The sequence below is a fragment of the Triticum aestivum genome, chromosome 5D, assembly GCF_018294505.1.
Source record: "Triticum aestivum cultivar Chinese Spring chromosome 5D, IWGSC CS RefSeq v2.1, whole genome shotgun sequence".
NCBI classification, from domain to species: Eukaryota; Viridiplantae; Streptophyta; class Magnoliopsida; order Poales; family Poaceae; genus Triticum; species Triticum aestivum.
Window position 1 is genome coordinate 553,459,629 of NC_057808.1, and position 26,684 is coordinate 553,486,312.

The window sequence follows — 26,684 nt, forward strand, 5'->3', positions numbered from 1 at the left end:
AATGATCATTATGCTAAGCTAACGGATGGGTCTTGTCCATCACATCATTCTCTAATGATGTGATCCCGTTCATCAAATGACAACACATTTCTATGGTCAGGAAACTCAACCATCTTTGATTAACAAGCTAGTCAAGTAGAGGCATACTAGGGACACTCTGTTTTGTCTATGTATTCACACATGTACTAAGTTTCCGGTTAATATAATTCTAACATGAATAATAAACATTTATCATGATATAAAGAAATATAAATAACAACTTTATTATTGCCTCTAGGGCATATTTCCTTCAAACCAATGTATCATCAGTTTGACTAGGAAATGTGCTCCTTGAGTTGAAATAAGTAAACAAATTAAGGGTATACATACATGCACAAGCGGCGTTAATGTACCACCAGACAAACATAAATTAACCAATTGAGAAGAATAATAGTTAAACCATGCAGAGCATAGAGCTCATGCATGATTATACTGTCGATGGAACTGGTTATTTGTGCTAACAGAATATTATTACGCTCATCTCCAGCCGACCAAAGATCTCTTAGATGTCAATGGCGAAGTAGAGATGCATCGGCAGGCGCGGCTTGGCATGCAACACCAACGGCTTGGCCATGAATAAGTCATGCTCTGACTCACTGAGATCAATGACTGACAACCCTGGTGGCTTGCTCCACGTGAACCCCTGTAATAGTCGTCCAAAGAGCATCACGCACATGGTTGTCCCAAGCGATGAGGCGATGCATCCGCGGCGGCCGGTGCTGAAGGAGATGAACCGCAACTCGTTCTCCGTGAGCACCACGTTGCCACCATCAGCCATATTAATGTGGCGCTCTGGCTTGAAGCAGAGCGGCTCATCCCAGATGGTTGGGTTTCGGCCAAGCCCAGTTCGGCTGAGGATGATGTGGCTGCCTTTGGGCACGCGGTAACCGGCGACTGTGGTGTTGGCTAGGGCAACATGTGGCACATTGAACGGCGCGACCGGGTGCAGCCGAAACGCCTCGCGAATGCACGCCTTGGCATAGTTGAGATGCGGGATGTCCGATTCCTGCACGAGCCGCTCTCGGCCTACCACCCGGTCCATCTCCTCCACCGCCTTCGCCATCACCTCTGGCGCGTTCGCCATCTCCGCCAATGCCCACTCCACCGCGTTTGACGGGTTGTCAACGGCCGCAAATGTTATGTCCTGCATCATCATCCCAATGCAACACATTAATAGGGTGTGTAGTCAACTTTTTTTCACCTAGTATACATGCTTGACGTGCGCTGACATTGCACGCATGCATGGGATACCTACCTGCGACTGCGCTTTGACCTCCTCGATGGCGAGCAGCGGCTTCCCCTCGGCGTCCTTCAGCGTGATGAGGACGTCGAGGAAGTCGTCGAGCTCCCTCCTCTCGCCGGACTTCCACTGCCTCCACCGCTCGTCGATAACCGTGTCGTGGAGCCGGTTCACCGTCGCGTTTGCCTCCTTGACCATCTCCTCCTGGCCGTCGAGGTCCAGTCCGCGCAGCCAGGGGAGGTAGTCGGAGACGCAGAACGCAAAGAGGAGCCCCATGGACGTGAACACGGCGTCCATGTGCTCCACCTCCATCGGGCCCGGCCCGCCGTCCGGCTGAGGCTCGCCGAAGTATCGCCGGCCGAAGACGAGCGAGCGGATGACGTTGCCGCAGTAGTGCCTCGCCACGTGCCTCACGTCCACGCCCGACGCAGACGCAGACCCCGTGGCGAGGGCGTAGACGTAGCGGGTGAGGTTATTGGCCTCGTCAGCGCGGCGGTCGTGGAGCCACCGATGCCGGGACGGGCAGACGATCTCCGAGGTGAGCACGCGGCGCATCTTCTTCCACTGGTCCCCGTAGGGCGAGAGCACGGCGTTCTTGTACCCGCCGCTGAAGGCGGAGGAGGCGAAGGTGAGCGGGCGGGAGGCGAAGTTGGCGTCCTGCTTCCTGAGCACCTCGCGGGCGATGCTGGGGCAGGTGACGGCGACGACGTGGACACCACCGAGGCGGACGCAGGCGATGTCGGTGCCCATCTTCTCCATCATCTGGTGGATCCACCGGAACGCCGGCTTGTTGAACATCATCTCCGGGAGGTTCCCCACCACCGGCCAGGGCACCGGCCCCGGCGGGAGAGCCTCCGCCGACGTAGCATTAGTGATGCTGGAGCTGCGACCACCGGCACCGCTTGGGATCTTGCTCTTGGGGCGCCTGAGCAGCAGCAGCCTCTGGATCGCGAGGTTGATGAAGGCTAGCACGAGCAGTAGCGCCTTGGCAGTGGCAGAGGAGAGGGATGCTCCCATCTTCCCCATTGAAATCTGGCTGTAGCTCTCCTCTGTTCGATCAATCACAGAGGCAGTAATGTGAGAGCTTGGGGTTAATTAGTTTGCCAAATGAGAGGCTAGCTAGGTGTGCTCTCTAGCTATGCATTAACCCCTATTTATAGTGTTTCTATGCATTGTTCCGTGCATGCATTGGCGACCAACATGCAAGGCAAGAGGTGGTGACGCCAAGAGAGTATGCATGTAGGGATGGAATTTTAACTCAGAAACTCGCGAGCTAAACGAGTAGCTCGTGACTCGGCTCGACTTGGCTCGAGCTTTAATCTGAGCTCGTTAACAAAACAAGTTTAACGAGCCGAGCTAACAAGTTACTCGTTTTGACTCGTTAAGCTTGTTAATCAAAAGTGACATGAGATAAGTATCAACATTGTGTAGATTGTTGTCATTTTTGGATTGTACCAAGTTTTCCTTTGGTGTAAATTGTTGATTGCTGTGATGTGTGAAGAAAAATTATGTGTCTACAAACATATTTTTTAGATTATCTGCTTAATTACATAATACATATATTTTGTTATTCACGTCTATAACAAGTTTAACGAGTTAAACGAGCTAGCTCGCGAGTTACATGAGTCGAACCGAGTTTTAATCTAAGCTCGTTATGTTAACGAGTCGAGCCAAGCTAACTCATTATCTTAACGAGCTCTAACGAGCCAGCCGAGCTGGCTCGACATGACTTGAATTCCACCCCTATATGCATGTTTATTTTGTGCACGTTTGAACAAGTTTCTCGTTTAAAAGTCAATTTTCACAAAAGGCAATTGTTTTGTTTTGGTGAAGAAAAATTATATTATTCGTGAATATACTTTTATTTTTACATGTGTAGACTAGAGGGTAGCTTGCCTTTAAGTATCCTATAATATACCTCTGAATACTGATAGATTGCATACTAATAAGGATTTGGAAAGTAATCCCTCTGTATACTAATATAAGAACGTTTAGATCACTAAAGTAGTTATCTAAACGCTTTTATATAGTTTAGGGAGGGAGTACTAATGAGAAGGGTAGAGAAGAAAACAGATGCTTCGAAAGGGAAACAAAACTCTTATTGGGGCAAACAAATTTGACTTAAACCATGTTTGACAAATGTGTCTTTTGGTATTTTCTCTATGTTTGAAGTGTCTAAAGTTCCTGAGAAGAGATTATCCTTTTTAGGGAAAGGTTACTTTGGAAGGAAGATGATTGGTTGAGAAAATTCCACCTGGTCAACTGGAAAATAGGGTGTCAGCCTAAAGACCGCTATGGTTTGGGTGTACTGATTTATAATAAATGTTTGTTAAGTAAATGGTTTTGAAGATTAAAAAACGAAATGCAGCTTTCAGGAACTGTTTAGAAATAAGTATATGAAGAATGCTACCTTAACTATGTGTAAGGTGTAAGAGCATCTCCAACAGCCGCGCAACGTGCGGCGCACTAAAAGTCAGGATACAACGCCGGGTCAGCCAGGTTTTGCGCGCGGCGGCGCGCTGGCTCCAGCGGCCGCCGCAAAATAAAGCGCGCCCGAGCCGCTCCAGCAAGCGCGCTATATTTTGTACATAGTTCAGGTCTTCTCCTACAATATATAGTCTCATAGTACATAGTTCTACGATTCAACCGCGTACATATGGTTCTAGTCTTCTCCTACAATACATACTCTCACATAGAACTACTACTCGTCATTCTCTGACTCGGACTCTGTCTCGGTGATGTCCTCCTCAGACGTTTGAGCATAGGCGTCAAGGAACCGATCGTCGCGGGAGTCCCAGGACGACGCATCTCCTAGCGCCATGTTGTATTTAGCGACCGCCTTCCGCGTTCGCTTGTCCTCGCGATAGGCGGCTCGCTCCTTCCTCTCCTCCTTCCTCTCCGCCCTCCTCTCGGTGAAGAACTGCTCCTCGTTGATGATATCTTGCGGGAAGCGTTGCCTCCACAGCGCCATGGCTTCCTTGTCCATCTCGGCCAGGCTGAGACGGCGCTCCTCGTCGGTGATAAGCCGCGGGAAAGGAGCCAACTCCTGTGCCCGCTTTGGCGTCGCCACGTCGGTGAAGTTCATGTCCCAACGGGACCGCCGGAGGTGCCACGCCGCAGCGTCGTACGTGCGGGCGCCGTCCTGGGCGGTGTCGAAGGTTCTGAGGCCGAGGCGCACGCCGCGGCCCAACCGGATCGAGGCGGAGTAGGTGCCGGACGGACGCACGCGGTAGCCCGAACCTCCCCGGCGGCGAGGCGGCATGGTGGCGCGGTGGTGTCGTGTCGGCGGCGAGGAAAGAGAGCGCTAGAGCGAGCGAGAGAGAGCGGCAGAGGCACTGCAATTTATAGACGCGCCGGACGCGGTGCGCCAAATCTAGCGCGCGAGCTGCCGCCTTTTCCCGCGCGCGCTAGTTTCCCGCCACCGCTGGAGCGCGCGAAAACGTCCCGCGTGCGCTAAAAGCCCAGTTTACCCCGCGCGCGCCTTTTGGCGCGGCTGTTGGAGATGCTCTAAAGCTGGGTAATCACATTTCTGGTGAGGATTAATGAAAGTAAAAGACATATTTCCCAAATTGTGTAGGATGGTGGTCGGAAATGGTAACAAAAGTGACTTTCGGGAAGATCTTTGGTTAGGAGACAAACGAGTTATTTTCTACCATGGCCGGGGCATACCGTGCATGCATCCACCCTCCGTTGTTTTTTTTTTGAGGGACATCAACCCTCCGTTGTTGTTTTCGGTTGTTGGCAAATATTGTTTTATTGAGATGTTTCCTTCGTTTTTTTCTTGTTTAAAAGTGCATAATAACATTTTGTTGTGTACCAAAGAAATAAGATGGCACTTGTTTCAGATTGGATTTGCTGGTACACGAAGGTAAACAAACGGAACACTATGTTACGCTTTGAAACAAGAAACAAGAAACTATCGAGACACGTCAAATTTTGCCAAAACTAGAAAATGCAGTACTGATCTCAAAGCAATAGTAGAAATTGGATCGGCACAGTAGATCCCGTACATGATAGCATATCATTTTCGGAGGCAAAACTATTATGCTTCAGTTTCTTAGACCTCACAATCTTACCTTTAGTGTAAACATTAGTGCAGCAAATGTGTTTAATTAGGGCCGCGGTTGTAGTACTAGATTCATATGGTGCGCTGATTTATTTATTTTTTGCGAAAATGATCAAATATATTATAAAGATTGACCAGAAATACAAAACACCTCAAACATAATAGAAATTACATCGAGGTCCATGGACCACCGAATGACCATTGCCGCCTCCAGAATGAGCCGCCGACGTGTCGTTGTCGCCGCTCCCATACCGGAGCCGGCTTGACCTTGTTGATGACAGCCGGAAAGTCTTTGTGCACGTGCCTTTAAGGACCAGCGCCCCAGAGTCGTAGTCATCGCCGTTGATTCCTTGAATAGATCTGAATAACCTAACACCAAATATCGCCGTTTAGTACGCACGACGAGAAACCCTAACCTCGCCGCCCGAGGAACTGGCAGAAATCTATGCCGAAGCTCTGTCTAATTTGTTCCAATAGACGAACTTGAGAAGGATCGGAGCCCAGAAGACTCACTCGAAGAAGAAGCGCCATCATCTCCCCATCTTGCCGTCCCTGCGAGGACTAAAAACCTACCTATCTACTAGCCGGATTCAAGGCACAAGAAATCCCCTCCCCGCCACCGGCCATCGGAACGGCAAGATGGGGGAGGTGAATCCACAGACTTGACGATGGAGATTGAGGGGCGGAATGCTTTTCCTAGTCGTCTTGCGAGAGGGGGGAAAGAAACGTTGATTGCCAGAAGTACAACGAGAGCGACCGCGAGATGGGGCAGTTTGAAGGTTTATGTGAAATCAACGTACGTACACTATGCATGGATGCATGTATCGCGCGCGCAGCGTGCACGTCTCAAACTAAACTCGGTCCTACCCATCAGGTGGTCACCGGTCACTGCAGCATGCATGCATGATGTAGGGGTACGACTTTCCATCATTAAAGCATGCGTATATTTTTTTTTTGAGGGATTAAAGCATGCGTATATGCATCGTACTGCTGCGTTGCAAGTCGCGCGCAGACTTCTGCAGTCCGGGACCCACGTGTCAGTGCTGGAAACCGATGTTGACCAATATTTTTTTCATTTCACCAGTGGTATAGCGTGAAAACTCGAGAGATCGTCTGCCCCGGCCGGCCCGGTCAGGGCGCCGTTATGTACGCGGGCAGAAAAAAAGATAGGATTCGGTCGAAAATGAAAACTTCTTGGTACATACGCACTTTCTTCATTCCAAAATAAATGTCTCAACTTTGTATTAACTTTAGTGTAAAGTTTACTAAGTTTGAGACACTTATTTTGGAACGTAGGGAGTATGTGGCTGACATGGTCGTACGTCTAAGAGCATCGATTGATCTTGCATTGGCATAGCACGCGACGCGACACAAAACACACGGTCGATCTTACGATGTGATATATACAAGCTACTTCCTTCTACCAATTTCTACGCCTACTCGCTTGCACATGCGTACGTAGGTACTCTCTCCATCCCAAAATAAGTGTTTCAACTTAGGCCACTGCTGATCGAGTACATACGGCGTTGCTTGCTTCATTGGACAAGTCGTCGTCTACGCCCCCCATTGATCGATGAACCAGCCGGCGACCGTTCACGATGGTTACACAATCATTATAGGCGAAACAGATGGAGCTGACCAGCCACGATCGAGCTAGCTATCTTGGCCAGCAAGAGCTGAGCGGCGACATGTGAGTGTGATGTCTCCGCCGCGGTGGCCCGGTCCGGTCGACGGTAATTAACCAGCTTCCCCCGCCGCGTCGAAGTGATCAACTATTTGCACGTGCATGCAATGTACTACTACAAGAAAAGGCAAAACGATCGACCTAGAGTTGAGTTGAGGCTGCTTCCAGATTTACCACCCAGGTCCGCCTGCTGGTCGTGCAAACGAGTAACGTGACATGCATGCACGCACGGGATATACCGTGCAGGCATCCACACCGTCTGTCGCTCTTTTGTGATTTGCACTATGTTTTATTGGCTGTTGGCGCAAATTTACGATGCTACACAATGGAACATTATGTTACACTCTGAATCAACAAGAAACAAAACAAACAAGACAAGACAAATTTTGCCAAAAATAGAAAATGTAGTGCTAATCTCAAGGCAATGGTACGTAGAAGGAGTATCCTGTACATGATGGGGCCGTTCGGAGGCCCTCCGCTCCGCGCCTCCGCTCTTGGAGCAGACGGAGCTGCGGCTAAAAAATTCAGAGCGGTCGAAACGATGCTCCCCAGCTCCGCGTATTTTGAGGAGTTGGTGGATCCCTAAACGGCCCGGTATGGTAGCATATCATTTCTTGGAGACAACTCCACTATGCTTCAGTTTCTTAAACATCAGAATCTAACATTTTTAGTGTAAACACAGCGTAGCCATTGTGTTCAATTGCCAGCTTCGGTAGTCGTGCGCTGATTGCCAGAACTAGAACGGAGAGCGACCGTTTTGAAAAAGTTTGTAAAATCAACGCACGTATGTGGCGTGTCGATGTGACACTCTGCATGCATGATGCACGTCTTCCATCATTAAAGCATGCATGCATGCATCCTATGTGTCCACGGATTTTTTTTTCCATCGTACGTACTACGCTGCAAGTCGCGCGCAGACTTGTGCTCTGCCGGGACCCACGTGTCAGTGCTGGAAACCCACCGTTGACCAATATTTTCTTGACTGTAGTATAGCGTCAAAAAGAGTTGGGCTGCGAGATTGCCGGCCCGGTCAGCGCGCCGTTACGTACGCGGGCCAAGAAAAGATAGGATTCGCTCGGTCGAAATGGAAACTTCTTGGTACGTACCGTAACGTACGTATGTGGCTAACATGGTCGTACGTATATGTAGGAGCACCGAATCGATCTTGACGTAGCACGCGACGCGACACAAAATACATGGTGGATCATACGATGTGATATACACTACTCCCTCGATCCCAAGATGTAAGATGTTTTATTGACTCTATCATTGTAAAAGAAAAATCTTATATTTTAGGACGGAGGAAGTACGTAGTAGAAGCTACTTGCTTGCTTCTACCTTTTTCAACGTCTACTCCCTAGCAAGCGCTTGCACATGCGCCGCGTACGTACTCTGTGAAATTTCCAGGCAGGTCAGTGCACTGCCGATCGGGTACGGTGCTGCTTGCTTCATTGAACAAGAAGTCGTCGTCGTCGTTGACCCCCATCGATCGATGAACCAGCCGGCGACCGTTCAAGGCCGATCGGCAATTGTAAACCCAACATGGGACGACCTCTGAACCGGAGCTGATGATTACCCAATAATTATAGTAAACCCAACAAGGGACGACCTGAACCGGAGCTGATATAAAAACGGCCACGAACGACCTAGCTTGGCCAGCAAGAGCTGAGCGGCGACACGACACGTGATGCCTCCGCCGCGGTGATCCGGTCCGGTCGACGGTAAAACCAACTTCCGCCGCGTGGAACTGTTCAATTCTTGCATGTGCATGCAGTGTGCAAGAAAAATCGAAACGATCGACCTAGAGTTGAGTTGAGGCTACTTCTTGATTTACCACCCCGGTCCGCCTGCTGGTCGGGCAAACGAGTAACGTAACATGCATGCACGTACACACCTGCAAAGCAACGCTTGGCCAGCATGCATGCATTGCATACGCGAAACATGTCAAACAGAAAAGAAAGAAAAACACGTCCAGCCCTTTGATCTCGGCCGTTCAGTTGGCATCGGATGGGCGCAATGGATTCTCACATGAAATTTGCTGGCATAATCCTGCTGCTGGACAAGTGCTTACATGGAAAAGGTTAATCTAGCAGCATCGCAGATTTTTTCTTTAGACAAAGGTAAGGCTCGACTTCATGAATAGAGTTAACCGCCGGTGTCATAAGCACAAAAGGTAACCAAGTACAAGACGGTTTCCTCGGTACACACAATCTATGAGCAAGGGCAAAGACCAAGTGGCATGCATGCCGGCACACAGAACAACAAACATAACAATGGACTAACGTGTGGGCGGAATGCGGCTGCTGGCGATAGACGTCATGGTCCTTAACAATGATGCAAGAAACCCTCACGCGATTGCGCCTTCCTCGACATGGCGACACCTAATCCTCGCCTCCAACAACACTTCTATACATCGCTCTCCACCACCTCCCTTCACCCCCAGCGCTGTGTTGCAACGCTGCTCAGCCATTCTGTCGTCGTGTTCCCTCCGCTTCGTGTCGTCCCCGATGATGTCACCCTCATCACAATGGAATCCAGCGCCATTGTGGCCCCAGATACCTCCTGTGTTAGGTCTCTCTTCTTCCTTCTTGCTCCCATTCCTCCATTGTCTCTCGTTGATATTAACTGAATAAGGACGGTGACTGGCATCTTACTTGCTAATCCTAGGCATCAATGTTAATAACAATCGGATTGATTCTCCAGTTCTTACGTGCAATGCAAAGTCAGCAGGTTTAGTGGAATCCGATTTTGCTTCCAGGCTTGAGAAGTATCTGATCAGCCCGTTGTTAAACCTGGACTTGACTTTTCCAGCTAACTGAACGACACCACATAGTGGCTTCAGACTTTGAGTTAAACTGACAGGCCGCTCATTGTCACTATATATGGTCAAGTTACATTGCGGATTCTAGCTTCAACCTGCGTAGTAGTATACTCTATAGGTCAGCCTAACATTTCATATAATACATGTGGTACTCTAGTGCATAATATGACGAGGACAAAACAAATGCACAATTTTTCAGAATATATCTGCATGTAATTCATGCTCTTCATTGTACGTTAGTTGTTGACTGGATGAAAATCGAAAAACCATGAAGAATTTTAGGTTGAATTCATGTCTGAATGCAAGTAGTTGATATAGCAACCTATATTAACATTGTTAGTTGCTTAGAAAATGTGATATGTATACTCATTTTAGGACTTGAAATGTAGTACATCCACCATGTTCTGTTAGTTGTAAACCTACATGTTTTAAATTTTCTATCTTATATTTTGATGTCACGGTATCGAACTGAATTGCTATCGGCTGAAAGTGATAAAGTTGATGATTTGCTAAAGTTGATTATTTCATAAAATTATTCACCGGATGGGTAGATCAAGTTTTGCAAATTGATCAAATTGACCATTGTCTTATAGATCAAGTTTGAAGTACATGTGAGTGAACCATTCTTATGTTTCATCTTTAGAGTTCCTGTCATGGACCAAACTGCTACCATGTTAAGCACACTAACTGCTCCTTTTTCTTGGTAAGTCCATTTCTGCTAATTCTATGAGAAATGTGCCCAAATTTTCTACAATCTATAGTATACCATCCTACATCTAACATCACTCTAGTGTCGCTTGCACAATTGTTAATGAAGGCTAAAATCTGGCAAAGCATCTCAAGTTTGTTATGTACAAAACATAATAAAAGAAGACTCAAACGAGGGGGAAAAGACCCTACTAAAATAGTAGAATAACCATAGAAAGAATATATATGGTTCCTCTCAAAATTGATTATTTATGATTCTTTTTTTAAGTAAAATACAAAGGCTCAAGACTTGTAATCATCAAGCAAGATAATTTAAGCAATGTGCTAACATTAGGAAACGGTATCAATCCAGAACCTCCCATTAGTTCGCACTATCAGCTAATGCAAAGGATATCAGATAATGAGTTGGGACAAATAACTTTACAAAATAATAGAGAAACACTATTTGGAAGTCAGTCCATAAGTTGGAGTTAATGCCACAAAAAGGGTCAATGTTGACATTTCTAAAAATTATCATCAACAATCACCACAAGAACCGATAACTTCCCATCAAGGTAAATAAAATTTAGTTTATAACTAACAACAACCTTGCCAGTTTATAATTGACAACAGCCTTGCCAACACCATCATCCTTCTTTGTGAACACTTCATTACTATCCAAAGGGTAAAGACATATGAATAAAATTGTAAACCAAACTACACTTTCTAGTAGCAAAAAAAAACTTCAACCTAAATCTAAACAAGTACATGTCAAGGTTAGAGGAATTTCAAGGCAACCCAGTAGTGGAAGAAAGTCCCTCGTGTAAAGAAATACATGGCCAAGTGATTAATTGCTTTCCTTTCTTTAAAATGTGATAATGTCCAGCATGGTAATCACGGAACTTTGCCTGCCATGAAAGATTTTAGTATCCTGCAATCAACTCCTCTCACCCTCTCTGTTTGTAGATACAAATAAGTGAGAAACTATAGAATAGATATTCAATCAACAAACAACACTATAAATAAGATACACCGTGTTTCACTGCTAGAAAAAGGGCTATAGATGGGATTGACATTAATGACGCACCAGACAAGCGGTGCGCCATTAGTATATACTAATGGCGCACCACCTTCTGATACGCCATTAGAGTTGAAACTACTAATGGCGCACCTGGCCCAGGGTGCGCCATTAGTATCAAAAAAAAAAATTTAACTAGTGCGCCTGTCCAAACATACTAATGGCGCATCCAGGCACAGTGCTTACTAGGCGCACCTGCCGGAAAGTGCGCCACTAATGTTGTTTTTTCTATTATATTTTTTATTCCCTTTTTTGCAAAACTACTAATGGCGCACTGTTCCACCGTGCGCCGTTACTAGTTTAAACTAGTAACGGCGCACTGTGGAACAGTGCGCCATTAGTATGTTTTTTTTTGCAAAACTACTAATGGCGCACCACCAGAAGGTGCGCCATTAGTAACCTGGATTACTAATGACGCATTTAGAGTTGGTGCGCCATTAGTAAGTGGGCAGCAACAAGATATTTTGGACAGCCTCTCCTACCCACGCTCACTTTCTCCCCACTTCATTCTCTCCACCTCCTCCTTGTCTCGGGTGCCTCCTCTTTTTCACCTCATTTCCACCATAGATTCATTCAATTTAAGTGTTTAAATTACCTTGTTTTGATAGGTAAGTAAGGGGGGAAGCTATATTTATGTTGTTCTCCCTACAACAATGTGCACATGCACTTTTTATGGCCTAGCTAGATCTATGTATGTTCGTGGTGTTGCATATGTGTTTGTGTTTGGAGGTGTACCGGTATTTGAAATGCGATAGTTGCCAATATTTTGCCGGAATGTTGATTCATTTCCGTTTCGGCGAGAATTTTGGCATTAAGCATTCTTTTTTGTCCTATTTTTAGGGAAAGTCATGCCAAATTTTTTCTTGGTTCTAAAATATCGTTTTGCTCTACCCCGCAGGCGACCATGGTCCGCATGATGACCGAAGGCATCGTGAATAGGTTTTTGAGGTCCGCGAAGGCCGAGATGCTTCAAAAGAACGAGACGGAGATAAGATGTCCGTGTCGAAGATGCAAGCTGAAGAGCCTTATTGCGGACCCGGAATCCGGGCAGGTGCGGGACCACCTGCTCTTGCGTGGTTTCATGGATGGCTATCGGTGGCAAGGTGATGAAGATGACTACGAAGTCGTCCATGGGGGCCGGGCAAGAAATGAGGAAGGGCAGCAAGACAACCACTGCGGCTCGGGCGGGCGAGAAGACGAAGAATCCCCAGGAGATGATCACGACGTTGATGTTGTACACAGTCATCATGTAGAAGATGCAGGACATGATGATGAGGAAGATGCCGGAGCAGACGACGAGCATGATCATGAAGATGATGATGCCGGCGGAGCAGACGACGCTGGACCATCGATGGGCTGGGTGCAGGACCCTCATATTCAAGAGCTGCTTCTCAAGCAGACGGATAACGCAAGAGCTGCCGCCCGAGAGAAAGCCAAGATGGATCAACTTGAGTTAGACGCGGTTACTCCATTGTATGAAGGATGTAGGCCCGAGGATACCCGCCTGAAAGTAACGCTCATGGCTCTGGAGATGAAGGTAAAACACAAAATGACCGACGCATGCTTCGACGAGAACATGTCATTCTGGCACGAACGTCTTCCCAAGGGGAACAAGTGCCCGACCAGTTTGGAGGAGGCAAAGAAAATCGTCTGTCCTCTGGATTTACCGCACGTGAAATACCATGTGTGCATGAACAATTGCATCATTTATCGGGACAAGCACGCGGAGTCTACCATATGTCCGGTGTGCGGCGTCACTCGATACAAGAAGAGGAAGAAAGCTCCTCGAAAAGTGGTGTGGTACTTTCCGATCACTCCTCGTCTGCAGCGGTATTTCGCGGACCCTAAGGTAGCAAAGCTCCTGCGTTGGCACGCGGATAGGGAGGAGAAGAAGCGAGAAGATGACGCAAATGATCCGGAGATAGATAAAAAAGACAAGATGCTGAGTCACCCTAAGGATGCGAGCCAGTGGCAAGCGTTGAACTTCGAAGACCTAGAATTTGGGAACGATCCAAGGAACATCGTGCTGGCCGCGAGCACCGATGGAGTCAATCCGTTTGGCAGCCAGAGAAGCACACATAGCACCTGGCCTGTGTTTGTGTGGATGTACAACCTTCCTCCCTGGTTGTGCATGAAGAGGAAGTACATTCACATGAGTATGCTAATTGAAGGACCGAAACAACCAGGGAACGACATCAATCTGTATCTGGGGCTGCTGAAAGAGGAGCTTGACACGCTGTGGAAAACGCCAGCCAATACGTGGGACGCCGCAGAGAAAGAATATTTCCCTATGAGAGCCGCGCTGCTCACGACGGTGCACGACTATCTCGGTTACGGATATGTCGCGGGGCAGGTGGTCCACGGATTTTCTGGATGCGTCGGGTGCATGGATGACACAACGTATCGCCAGCTAGATAGAGATCCCGGGTCTTCGAAAACCGTGTTCATGGGACATCGAAGGTGGCTTCGCGATGATGACCCGTGGAGAAAACGCAAGGATCTATTCGATGGTGAAACCGAACCCCGAGGACGCCCGCGTACGAGGAGCGGCGAGGAAATAGACGAGCTGTTGAAAAATTGGAAAGACTGCCCACTGCCGGGAAAGAAGCAAAAGGCGCCAGAGCCGGGAAAGAAGCGAAAGGCGCCAGAGCCGCTGCTGAAGGTATGGAAAACGAGGTCTGTTTTCTGGGACTTGCCGTACTGGAAGATCCACCGTGTGCCTCACAGCCTTGATGTCATGCATATCACGAAGAACGTGTGCGAGAGTCTGCTTGGTACCCTGCTCAACATGCCAGAGAGGACCAAAGATGGGCCGAAAGCAAGGGCAGACTTGAAATCAATGGGCATCAGGCAGGAGCTTCACGCTATATATGATGATGATGATGATGATGATGATGATGATGATGATGATGATGGTGATGATGATGAGGCGAAGCAGGACACGGAAAGTCATCGCAAAGGCAAAAAGGCCAAGAAGACCGGAAATGACTACCCTCCCGCGTGCTTCACTCTAAGTCAGGAGGAGATCGAGCAGTTTTTCACCTGCCTCGTAGGAGTAAAACTTCCTTACGGTTACGCGGGGAAGATAAGCAGATACCTAGACCTAGCGAAGCTGAAGTTCAGCGGGATGAAGTCTCACGACTGTCACGTGCTGATGACGCAGATACTTCCAGTTGCAATCCGTGGGATCATGGACGCGCACGTCCGTGAAACGCTATTTGGCCTATGCAACTTTTTCGACGTCATCTCTCGGAAGTCTGTTGGCGTGAGGCAACTCAGAAGGCTACAGGAAGAGATCGTGGTGATACTATGCGAGCTTGAGATGTACTTCCCGCCCGCATTCTTCGACGTTATGGTGCATCTGCTGGTCCATATCATGGACGATATCATCCAACTCGGGCCGACGTTCCTGCACAGCATGATGCCGTTCGAAAGGATGAATGGTGTCATCAAAGGATACGTTCGCAACATGTCACGTCCAGAGGGAAGCATAGCCAGGGGCTTTCTGACCGAAGAGTGCATCTCCTACTGCACGAATTATCTAGGCATCGAGAACCCCGTTGGTCTGCCCGTCAACAGGCACCTCGGCAGGCTCGCTGGATGGGGTCACCATGAGGGTCGCCACGAAATGCATGTCGACTTCGAGGGTCGACTCGCCGACTTTGAAAGAGCAAACCTAGTCGCGCTACAACACATAGACGTGGTCGATCCTTGGGTGGTAGAGCACAAAACCTTTATTAAGAAGACGTACAATGACCGAGGCCAACAGAGGACGGACGGAGATATACTCAAAGAGCACAACTCATGTTTCACGCGTTGGTTCAAGCAGAAGCTTCTGTCGTACCCTTTACATGAGGATTCTTCCGCGGAAGAACAACTCATATTCGCCTTGTCACAGGGCGCCGAGCACAACCTGATGACCTATGAGGCGTACGATATCAACGGCTACACATTCTACACCGAGGCCAAGGACATGAAGAGCGATGGTTATCAGAACTCCGGGGTAACGATGGAATCCTACACCGGTAACGACAAGGACAGATACTACGGAAGGATCGAGGAGATCTGGGAACTGAGCTACGCTGGAGAGAAGGTCCCGATGTTCCGTGTCAGATGGGCCAAGAGCGTCCTAAAAGAAGACCGGTATTTCACCACCATGGTTATACCCGAAGCCAAATCCAAGACCGCAGGCGCAAACGTCACCGCGAAAAATGAGCCATGGGTATTGGCTTCCCAAGTGGACCAATGCTTCTTCATTACCGACCCGTCAAAGCCCAGTCGTGTTGTCGTGAGGAGAGGCAAAAGGAAGATCATCGGAATGGATGGAGTAGCCAATGAGCAAGACTTCGACAAGTACGGCGACCCGAGAATCGAACATGACGACGATGATGAAGTAGCAGCATACACCACAAGAAGAAGCAGGACCACCCTACCTAAAGGACGTCCGTTCCACAGAAGAACTCCATTTGCGAAAAAGAAGGGCAAGAAGATTGTGAACAGATAGCTAGCTAAGATCGATTGTATTTAAATCGTAGCCTTCATTTCTCGATTGTATTTCATGGGCACTTTTTGAACTATCATGAATATTTTTAAATTTCATGGACACTCGATCTCGATCCCCCTCCATCTCGATCGCTATCCCACCTCGCCAGATCCGGCCCCCCTCGCCGCCGAGCACCCCCCGGTCCACCGGCCCCCCGCACCCCGCGCACCCTCCCCCGCTCCACCGGCATTACTGTTTGATGATATTTTTAAAAAATTATTACTGTCTTATAAAAAAATATTGCTGTTATGATTTAAACAAGTTTGAACATATTTAAACACAAATAAATATCAAACAGCATTTTAAATGCATAAAAAAAATTGTGGAGCCTGGGAATCGAACCCAGAACTGGCTGCTGACCAGTCAAGCTAGTAGAGGGAACTTGGTGTGGATCAGGTCAGGTGGAAGATAACCTGTTGGCTCGAGCAGAAATCAAAAAAAAAATACTAATGGCGCACCAGGGTGAGGTGCGCCATTAGTATGGATGTACTTATGGCGCACCGAGGGGTGGTGCGCCATTAGTATTGTGCCCTCGCCCTCGATCCCCTTCCCCTCTCCTATCCCCGGCCCAAACCTATCCCCTCTCTCTCCCTCGCCCTCGCCCTCGATCCCCTTCCCCTCTCCTCTCCCGACGCCGCTGCCCCGCCGCCTCGACGCCGCCCCGTCGTCCTCGTCTCCGCCCCGACGCCCCGACGCCGCGACGCCGCCCTCTCCTCCCCCGACGCCGCCGCCCCGTCGTCCTCGTCTCCTCGGCGCCGCTCTCCTCGTCTCCTCGTCGCACCACCACCACCCGGACCTCGTCGCCTCCCGGACCTCGTCGCACCACCACCACCCGGACCTCGTCGCCCCACCTCGTCGCCCCGTCCACACCACCGCCCCCGTGAGCTCCACCACCACCCGGACTTGTCTATTGCTTCATGTTCATTATGACAATTGCTATAAGCACCAGGTCATTATAATTGTTTTCGAGGAGTAGTTTTGATGGTCAAGATCAGCATAAAGGAATACAACTTTATATCTGGTTTACCTTGGATTGTTTTACCTTGAGAAAATGCATTCCACTCAAAGACAGCCCATTTTGTACACTTTTTCGTTTGATAGATCTAAGGAGGCAGAAAAGTTCTCTTTTAGTCATCTTCAGATGTATAATTTTATCTTGCAGTGTTGTTTTGAGATACCCCAGACCCTGCGCAAGCAGGAGCTACATGCACTGGGGCTGCCCTTTAGTGTTGTTTTGAGATAAACCTGCATAGCTGGAATGGTCACAATTAAGATCTTGAGTCACTGCTCTAAATAAGAAGAGCTTGTTCTCACAGGCAACTGAGATTTTATCCGGTGATGTTGTTTTATCTGAATCAACCTCATGCGATGGAAGGGAGTGCTTATCAGCACGGGCAACTGAAATTGTTCTTTATTGCAGTCAATGTCTCCACCACTCTGATATCCTCAGTATCATGGTTGTGCTCTGAATCTCCAAGCAAATCATATTGGTTGTGATGATTGACTGAAACATAAGAAGTTTTCAGGTGGAAGTTTGTTATACTGATAGAGTGTGCATAGGGAGTAAACGAATTCCTGCAAAACGAATTTTGTATGAGTTTTTTAGATCTGAATTCATTTATGTTCATGTGCGTCTGTCTGGCTGTGTATCCCAACTTGTGTTGATACTCTGAAGTAGGTTTTCACTAAGAGAATTCAAAACTAAGACATGTTCTTAAACTCTCCATGACTTAATTTTCCTATATGCATTGGCCTGTACAGCAGGTTCACTTTTCCTATATGCATTGGCCAGTACAGCAGGTTCACTTTTCAAAACAAATTAGAGCAGACCTCATACACCCAAGAAAACCTGAAAAAAAATGAAGTTCAACCCCTCACTTTTCCTATATGCATTGGCCTGTACAGTTGGATTTGTTTCTGATTTTAGTGTTTTCAGTCTATTTTTCTATTTCTGCTTTAACATAACGGAATAACTAATGGTGGCTGCCTAATGATGACAGACTAAGTTTCTGATTTATTTTGTTATAGAAGTGTAGATTCATTGGTAGCAATTGTTTTCAGTGTCTCATGTTGCTTGTAGTGTTTTGTCCAAAATGTTGAATGATACTGCTTGGAGATGCATATATTGTTTCACCTCTTCACATGCCAATGTATTTTCCATGTTGTGATGGAGGCCTTTTTTGCCTTGTCCACCCGAGAGGCCTTTGAGTTTGCCGGAATGTCGATTAACTTCCGTTCCGGCATACTATAACACTGGTGGGCGAAAGGAGAAAAAGACCAGCTCGAAAAGCCAGGCGCGCGAGGTTCAAGAACTCAGGGCACAGGTGGCGCGGATTCCGGAGATTGTCCAAGAGCAAGTGCAACAACAACTCGGAGTGACGATCACCGCCATTGTGCCTACCTTGATCCAGGGGATTAGTGCGTGGATTGCGGGCGGCCAACAGGGGCCGCCCCTGATTCCTAGCTTCACGGCCAGCAACTCGCAGAACGCGATGGCGGGCCATTGGTGTCTCCGGCGGAGGCGGCATTGGTGTCTCCGACGCCGGCACGGGAGCTTAATGCACCCGGGTGTACGCCGGCCGGCACCTCTGCAGCAAGCGGCCCCTCCGTCAACTGCACGCCCGCCGTTGGCGGTGCCTCGACATTAGCCGAGCTCGACGCCATCATCACGGTAACTAATTAAGCCTCTCTCGGCCGAGGACTTCATCTCCTTGCCTTTGACTGGGCATCCCTAACGCCCTACATGTTTTCGCAGGGCACCGCCGACGTTCCGTGCACTCTCCTGCACTTCGTGAACAACGAGTTGGTCGATGTCGCCAAGGGCAAAATCGTTCAACCGGGCAACCCCTTGTTCCACGGTACCCAGATGCCACCCAACTTGTTTAGGGTTCAACTGGTTCGGGTGCTGCCAGGCTGCGACGAGTTGTTACCTCCGATTTGACCCATCGGGGCCGACGATGATGACGTGATGACCCTCAGCGCGTGCCTGAGCTGGCCCCTGCTTTGGCCGAAGAGCCAGATTCGTTTGGGGGCGGGGGACACCACCCCAAAGACAACACCGCCAGTCGTGCCGGCGCCAAGTCGGCCCCATGGCAAGACCGCCGCAACGGTGCCGGACATCCCTATGCCACTGGATCCAAACATGCATATGGCACAGGATCAGAACGACGACGACGACGATACATTAGCCAACGTCGATCAGTACTTTGCCGATCATGGGTACGGTGGCGACTTCATGGGGCCTCCTTCTCAAGAACCCAACCCAACAAAAGACGTGTGCGATCTAGCTGGTACCGCGGAGAAGCCAAGTTGCAACAGGCGTCGTCTGCAGTTCAGCTCTCAGGAGACGCCTCCAGCTGCCGACTTCACCGAGCCTCAGATAGGCGAGGTGCGAAATATGATCAGCCCCAACACACTCAAGAAGGCGGTCTGTGAGCAGAACTCGGTCCCATTATAGGAGAAGAAGAAGGCACGCAAAAGAAAGACTAACAAGGGTGCGGGCCAGCCGGCACCGAGTACGATCCGTGCTCAGGACGGGCCACCTTCAACTGAGGATATCTCGAGGAGGGTGCATGTGGCGGGTAGGCCGATGCTACCGAGAAATATGCTCGATGCTGCAACCGGTGCTATGCGGAGTCTGCATGACAGTGTTCTTTCTTTGGAGAAGCGGCGTCTCGGAGAGAAGGATGTGGCATACCCGGTTTTCGCGGCCAAGGTGCCAGAGGGCAAGGGCTTTGTGGATAACTCCATCGGGGGTACGATCGTCCTGCGGTTTGATGACATCCACGCTATGTTGAACCTTCATCCGCTGCACTACACCTTCGTTCGGCTATTTTCGCTGAGTATGGAGATGCGGATCATTCGCGACAAGACCCCGGACATCGTGATAGTCGACCCCTTCTACATGCGTGCCAAGATCTTGGGCAGCGCTGGGGACCGGCAAGTCGCGAGTTCTTACCTCGAAGGCGTCATTCTGGCAAACCAAGATAAGGATAACTTCCTCGTGCCTTACTTTCCCGAGTAAGTCCTCCCCTCAACCGCCCCGTAACATATGAATTCTTAGATTTCGATCGTTTTTCTTTTAACATTCCGTGTTTTCTGCAGTGACACACATTGCACGCTCATCCTCCTAAGCCCCAAATATTCCATGGCCACGTATTTCGACCCGGACCGTCAGTCGAACGTAGACTACACAAATGTCAAGAAGGTTCTTGATGATGTTCTCCCCGGCTACGTCAAATCTGGAGGCACCTTCACCAGGCCTATTCGTAAGTACGGCAAGCACGTGTTCTCCCACAATACGACGTTCTGCTGCGTCAAGCAGCCGCCTGGCGGTCAGAAGGGTGCCTACTACGCCATCCATCACATGCGGGCGATCGTACGGGACCATCATCAACTTCTGCTACCGAGTAGACTCAAAGATTGGGCCGCGAGCGTGTCGGCAATCCAGGACGCGGACATCAGACAAGAATTCTTTCGCATCCAGTCGGAGTTTGCGGAAATCATCCATCAAGATGTCCTTCGTACCTCGGGGCAGTTCTACCTCAGAAATCAACCGTCCAACAGTGACATCGACACAATCCTACAAATGCAGGCTGGCAACGCCCGTTGTTTCATGACTCCCACGATAGACGGCGGCTTCATCCACGCTCCGGTCCCTTGAGTCGAGTCGAAAGCAGTGATGCTGTGTCTAGTTCTGAAACATCGATTGGCTCATGTTGTAATTAAACTTTAATGAACTTGTAGTATGTCTCTTTGGTTTCGAGAGTCGTTCAACTTAGATGTAATTGATGCTCTTAATGTCTTGCTTTTCTCTTCCGATCGTTCTGTTGCATACTTATATATTGCTTATGTATTGTCTGTGAATTGGTACTAACGTTTCGTTTGGCTACTGCATAGCGATGCCGTGGTATGTCGTGTACAAGGGTAAGGTTCCCGGAGTCTACGAAGACTGGGAGGAGTGTCGGAGACAGGTTCACCGATTCAGCGGTAACAGTTACAAAGGGTACGCCACTAGGGCCGAGGCCGAATCTAGATACGCCCGCTATCTAGCGGGAAAGGGGAGGGAGCGTTGGAGGAACCGGATGAAGACGAGTTTCATCGTGATGATGCTCATCGTGATGACCGCAGCTCTCTTCTATGTGATGGTAGTTTAGATGATCGATATTGACTTGTAATGTGAAGACAAACTCGCGGTCTCGAGACTTGTAATATAATGTTCTATCTTTGTTCGGTCTTTTCAATTCGGAGACTAATATGATGAATTGTATTCGGAGACTAAAATGATGAATTGTATTCAGAGACTAATCTTCTATTGTATTCGATGAATCTGTTGTTGATGTGTGCTGTCTATATTTTGTCCAATTATACATTTTGTAACCTGTGCAAAAAACAGAAAATAAAAAATAAAAAAACCTAATATTCATACTAATGGCGCATCACATCATAGTGCGCCATTAGTATGCCAAAGGATACTAATGGCGCATCACTAAACAGTGCGCTATTAGTATGCCGAAGTTACTAATGGTGCATCCTGTTGTTGTGCGCCATTAGTATGCCAAAGCACCTGGGTATACATGGCCCCCTGGGAGCATACTAATGGCGCACTGTTGTATATATTAATGGCGCAGCTGGGGTGCGCCATTAGTATACCAGATACTAATGGCGCCATTAGTAAAATATACTAATGGCGTGGCACTAATGACGCACCACTAATGCGTCATTAATGGCCAAATTAGGTGCGCCATTAGTAGGCCTTTTCCTAGTAGTGTTTATTTTATCCATAATTTTTGCAACACATAATATATATTGATTGTCAACAGAATATGAAAATATGACTGAATGATGATGCCAATACGACTACAACAAATGCAAAAGAATTCTCATCAACTAATCTCTACTTCTAAAGGGGGAGTTGATAGCCTGGTACACCATTTTTCTGTCCCACCACCCCCTATCATTGGTTTTTATCTCTTACAAAATATTACACAAGGAAAAAAGCCATGCCGCCACGCCTCTCCCGGATGAGATCATTTTTCTAGAATTATATACGTCAATGCCGCCGCGACCACCAATCCCCAGAGATGCCGTCGCGACGCGCCGACCGCTGCCGCCGTTGCGGATCACCAGGACGTCGTTGCCGCCGTCGCCTCGGATCCCCACACGCCGCCGGCGCCATGGATCCCCACGGACGACGCATATGGCGGCGAACAGTGCAGGGCGTCGTCACTCGAGAAGACCATGCCAACCTCTGACGTCAATAGTTTTCTGTTCGAGCTTGTTCTGTTAAAGGTATGTAGTGTGTGACATCAACAACCAAATCACGTTTTTCACCAGCATGTCCGACAAACACTTTCAGCGCTAGCACGACTAGATAAAAGAACGGCACAGACAGCCAACACCGAGGGAAATGTTGATAAGTGACAACTAGATGGAGCCAGATGGATTTTCTGAATCATATGAATAAATGTCAAACCAGATGAATTTTCTGAATCGTACTCATATCTTAATGACGTCATTTCTTTACCCATGTTCCCAGTTCGACCACCAAAAATACATGCCAAGCCAATGGTAGAGGAGACTACATAGTCCACATGGACCACAACTTAAAACTAAAACGGCATGGCTTGTTCACCCTATAATTAATAAATGTCAACAAGATGAATTTTCTAAATGATGCCATTTCTTTACCCATGTTCTGAGTTTGACCACACCCATGCACACTTTTTCCTCTAAGCAATATAGTAGGTTTAAGGTTACGTGATTTTTCCTCCACTTTTATAATTTTATTACATGTGGTTGAAGAAATGACCGTTGACTTTAAAACGTACCCCTACCCCTTGTTGTTCATAGAGCTCATGATGACCTACATTTGTGACATGTCAGTAATCAGAACAATAACTAATATTGTTGAAAAAAGATAGCTGTGTATGGGAAATGCAAATAGCAAGGCACCAGAACAGAAAAAGGGGTCAGATGTGCATCTACCCCCTCTTTGTTGTTGACCTACATTTCCAACGGTTAGACTAACATAAAGGGGTTAGATGTCAACCATGGCAAACATCATTACCAACTCATATTACGACATTGTATCTCACTACTGTGTTGCAGGCCATAATGTCGAGAGAAATGTTGACCAATACAACCCAGAAATCATTCATGTAGCTGACAATGTTGACGAATATTATCCACTGAGTCCAGGTATGGGGCTGTGTAAATAACCCAGAAATCATTCCCGTAGCCGACAATGTATCATATGGGTTTTAAGTGATCAACCATGCCTAACAGACTTGGAAACACACAACAAAACAGAAGGATCTAGCATGCCACGGTTAGAGCAGGACGAACATGCAAATCTAACCCGACACCCTCTTTGTGATATCACAAATGTTCATCAACCTGGGCATGCGAGTTTAGGTACGTATGTTTTATGTTTCAGCACAACATTTACACTATTCGAGTTTAGGTATGTATGTACATGTTGACTTAATTCGCTTAGCAGGAAGCTGGCTCGTTCTCATCTGGTTTTGTTATGTATAAATGATTGATGCAGACAACCCGACAACATCCTTCACGCATAATGTTGCTTCATTCCCGGGTCCGAGTACTCTCAGAACTCTTTCTGGCCACAGACCTTGCAGAAAGTTCAAATGGTATGATCTGATGCGCACATCATATGAACAGATCAAACGTCTCTATGAATGTACATGTTGACTCAACTTAATTCGGTTAGTAGGACGCTGCCTCGTTCTCATCTAGATTTGTTGTTTATATATCGTGTAGACAACCCAGCAAGATCCTTCACTTTATGCGACAGGTCACGCAGAAAGCTCAAGTGGTGTGATCCCATACGCCTTTCATATGGCCAGACTTGTGCTTATGGGGGTGTATTAACCTAACATATGGGTTCTCTTCTGTTCCTATAGCCAGAGAATCTTACCATAATGTGTGACTTAATGCCCTTGGTCGTGATGGTTCAGAGTATGTGCCAGCGTCTACCCCAACAAGTGATTCCCAGACAACATCTGTAGTCATGAATGATGCCAAGCAATCTAGCAAAAAACATGACAAAGAACACAGTAATAATTTAACAGACGATAAAAGGGAGTAGAGAAACACATGGAGGCGAGAAGCTTATCGGAAAAAAAAGGATGAGGATACGATCAAGCTCCAACATGAAAAGCAGAATGTTTCCCGACCCCCTCGTGGTGATATCACGAATCTTGATCAACCTTCAGTTCGAAGCCAGGTACGAGTGTTTAAATTTTCAACATAACAATGATAGTATAAATTCAGTAATCGTAGCTATGAGGCAACATGATAAAAAGCACAACAATAACTTCATAGACGATAAGGAGTTGCGGAAAATGCGCGTAGGTTTCTTGTGTTGGTTTTCAATGGAACTCCTTGCCTGGCGTATTGATGTTTAGGTCTGTCGCCCGGATTTCACATATAGACAATACAAGCCTGAAGTGTTCGAGAATGTTGCTTATCTGGATGCTAATTTAACCCACCGGTTGAGCATGGATGCTGCACTTCTTCATATTTTTCTCACCGTCTATGAGCTTCGCCAAGAAAGGATTAAGAGAGTTTTTATATTGATAATAACGATTGATGCTAACTATTATTTTTCATACTATTTTGTTCCTCAGAATATAGACTTTCAGGATATTTAGTTAAACCATAAAATAATCATAAACATTTTATTTATAATAGGGAATGAGTTCTTCTGACTTTCCCATGCATTGACATTTACATTTGAAGCTACAACTAATTTCTATCATGAAATAGGTAGAAAGTCGGATAGACTGATTTGTATGCTAAAGATTGGTTGGTTTAGTGTTTGTTCACTATACTGAAGCAATCAACGAGGCAAATATAAGTACTCTATGAGTATCTTATTTCAGATCATGTGACTTGCTTCCTTTTCTTTTTTATGCATAGAATATTTACTTCCTTGAGCCACAATTTTAGATTTTCACTATCTGATCCATGTTAAGGTAAGAATATTTCTCCCATGTTTTTTTGCTATATCATATCAAGCAAAATTCATGAGTATATACAAGTATACCATATACTTTTATGTTGCTAAATCATAACTTTTGAAGTTGTAGATCAGTAAAAGACTCCTAGCAAAAGGTTGATCATTTAGTCTATTCACTTTACAATTTATGTTTTGCTTTTCAGTTTTACCCCCTACAAAATATTGCAGGGTGAATAAGTGCTTATGTATAAGTTCCAAAAAATATGTGGCACAATCACTTGAATTATGGTGTTATGAGCTAGAAGATTTCGAAAGCGTGTCAGTTAAGAATAACACATATGTATACCTTCGACGGGGAAGCATGCATTTGATCTTTGCTGCTAAGATTCAGTGTTCCCTATTGAAGATCTAAAACACTAGGTTAAAAGCCTACTGTAAGTTTATTAGAAGCAAAATATTTACAAGGATTCATGTATGGAATTTACACGGTGCTATCCAATGTTTGATATCCAGGCCTCTAATTATTTGTATTTATTGGTTCTAGCTCTATGCATGAATACCAAGATCATTATAGTTCTTTGGAAAAACTGCATTTGTAATACAAATTTTAAGAAGCCCGTTGTAATGCACGGGCGTTCTACTAGTTAAGAAAATTGACCACTGGATTAATATAAATAAAAGAGATAAACATCGATAAAAGATCAACAGTCTCATGCTTGGGCTGAAGAAACAACATTACACTTATTTTTTTGTACAACACAAATAAGATTGGCACATAACATAGTTTACCATAAACTAAAATTTATAATTTCTAGAAGTTAAGAATACATTGCAAAGAAAAAAATTGTACTTCATAACTTACTAACGTAGGATGTGTTGAATTTTTTTGTCGAGGTAGTGCTATGTTAGTGTCACTGGAATGTTGGTAATACGTGATGCTTTTGTGGGTGGAGTGGTAGAAAACACAAAGGTTGATGTCAGTTTGAGTCTCATGCTTGGGCTGAAGAAACAACATCACACTTATTTTTTTTGTACAACACAAAAGATTGGCACATAACATAGTTTACCATAAATAAACATTTATAATTTCTAGAGGTTATGACATACATTGCAAAGAAAAAAATTGTACTTCATAACTTACTAATGTAGGATGTGTTGATTTTTTTCGAGGTAGTGCTATGTCAGTGTCACTGGAATGTTGGTAATACGTGAGGCTTTTCTGGGTGGAGTGGTAGAAAACACAAAGGTTGATGTCAGTTTGAGTCTCTCATCCCCTATAAGAATAAGACAAGATGGAGCACCCCTCTGTTCTCCTTTTTCTTTGAATGTTGGTAATACCAAGATGCCATTGCAAGCATGAGAGCCATGCCCACTACAACATAACCAATTATCAAGCATAATGGCACCAACCTTGCTCTTAACACGAAGCCATTCAACTAAAGAAAGCAAAGGCCATGACCAAAATAAAGGACCAAATTCACGTATACATGGATTGTGGAGATCCTAATTATACCTAGTCAAATGCTAAGAGGTTATATATAAG

General features: G+C 46.7%; 1 protein-coding gene across 1 annotated transcript; it reads right to left on the minus strand.

Moving 5' to 3' along the window:
- Nucleotides 1-541: 541 nt before the first annotated feature.
- LOC123121204 (tyrosine N-monooxygenase-like) lies at nt 542-4,541 on the minus strand. Its single transcript, XM_044541120.1, has 4 exons — nt 4,182-4,541; nt 3,198-3,255; nt 1,295-2,328; nt 542-1,183 (listed from the first exon to the last, which is right to left on the minus strand). Exons 1-4 carry the CDS (start codon nt 4,539-4,541, stop codon nt 542-544), a joined length of 2,094 nt encoding a protein of 697 aa, XP_044397055.1.
- Between the last annotated feature and the right edge of the window lie 22,143 nt (nt 4,542-26,684).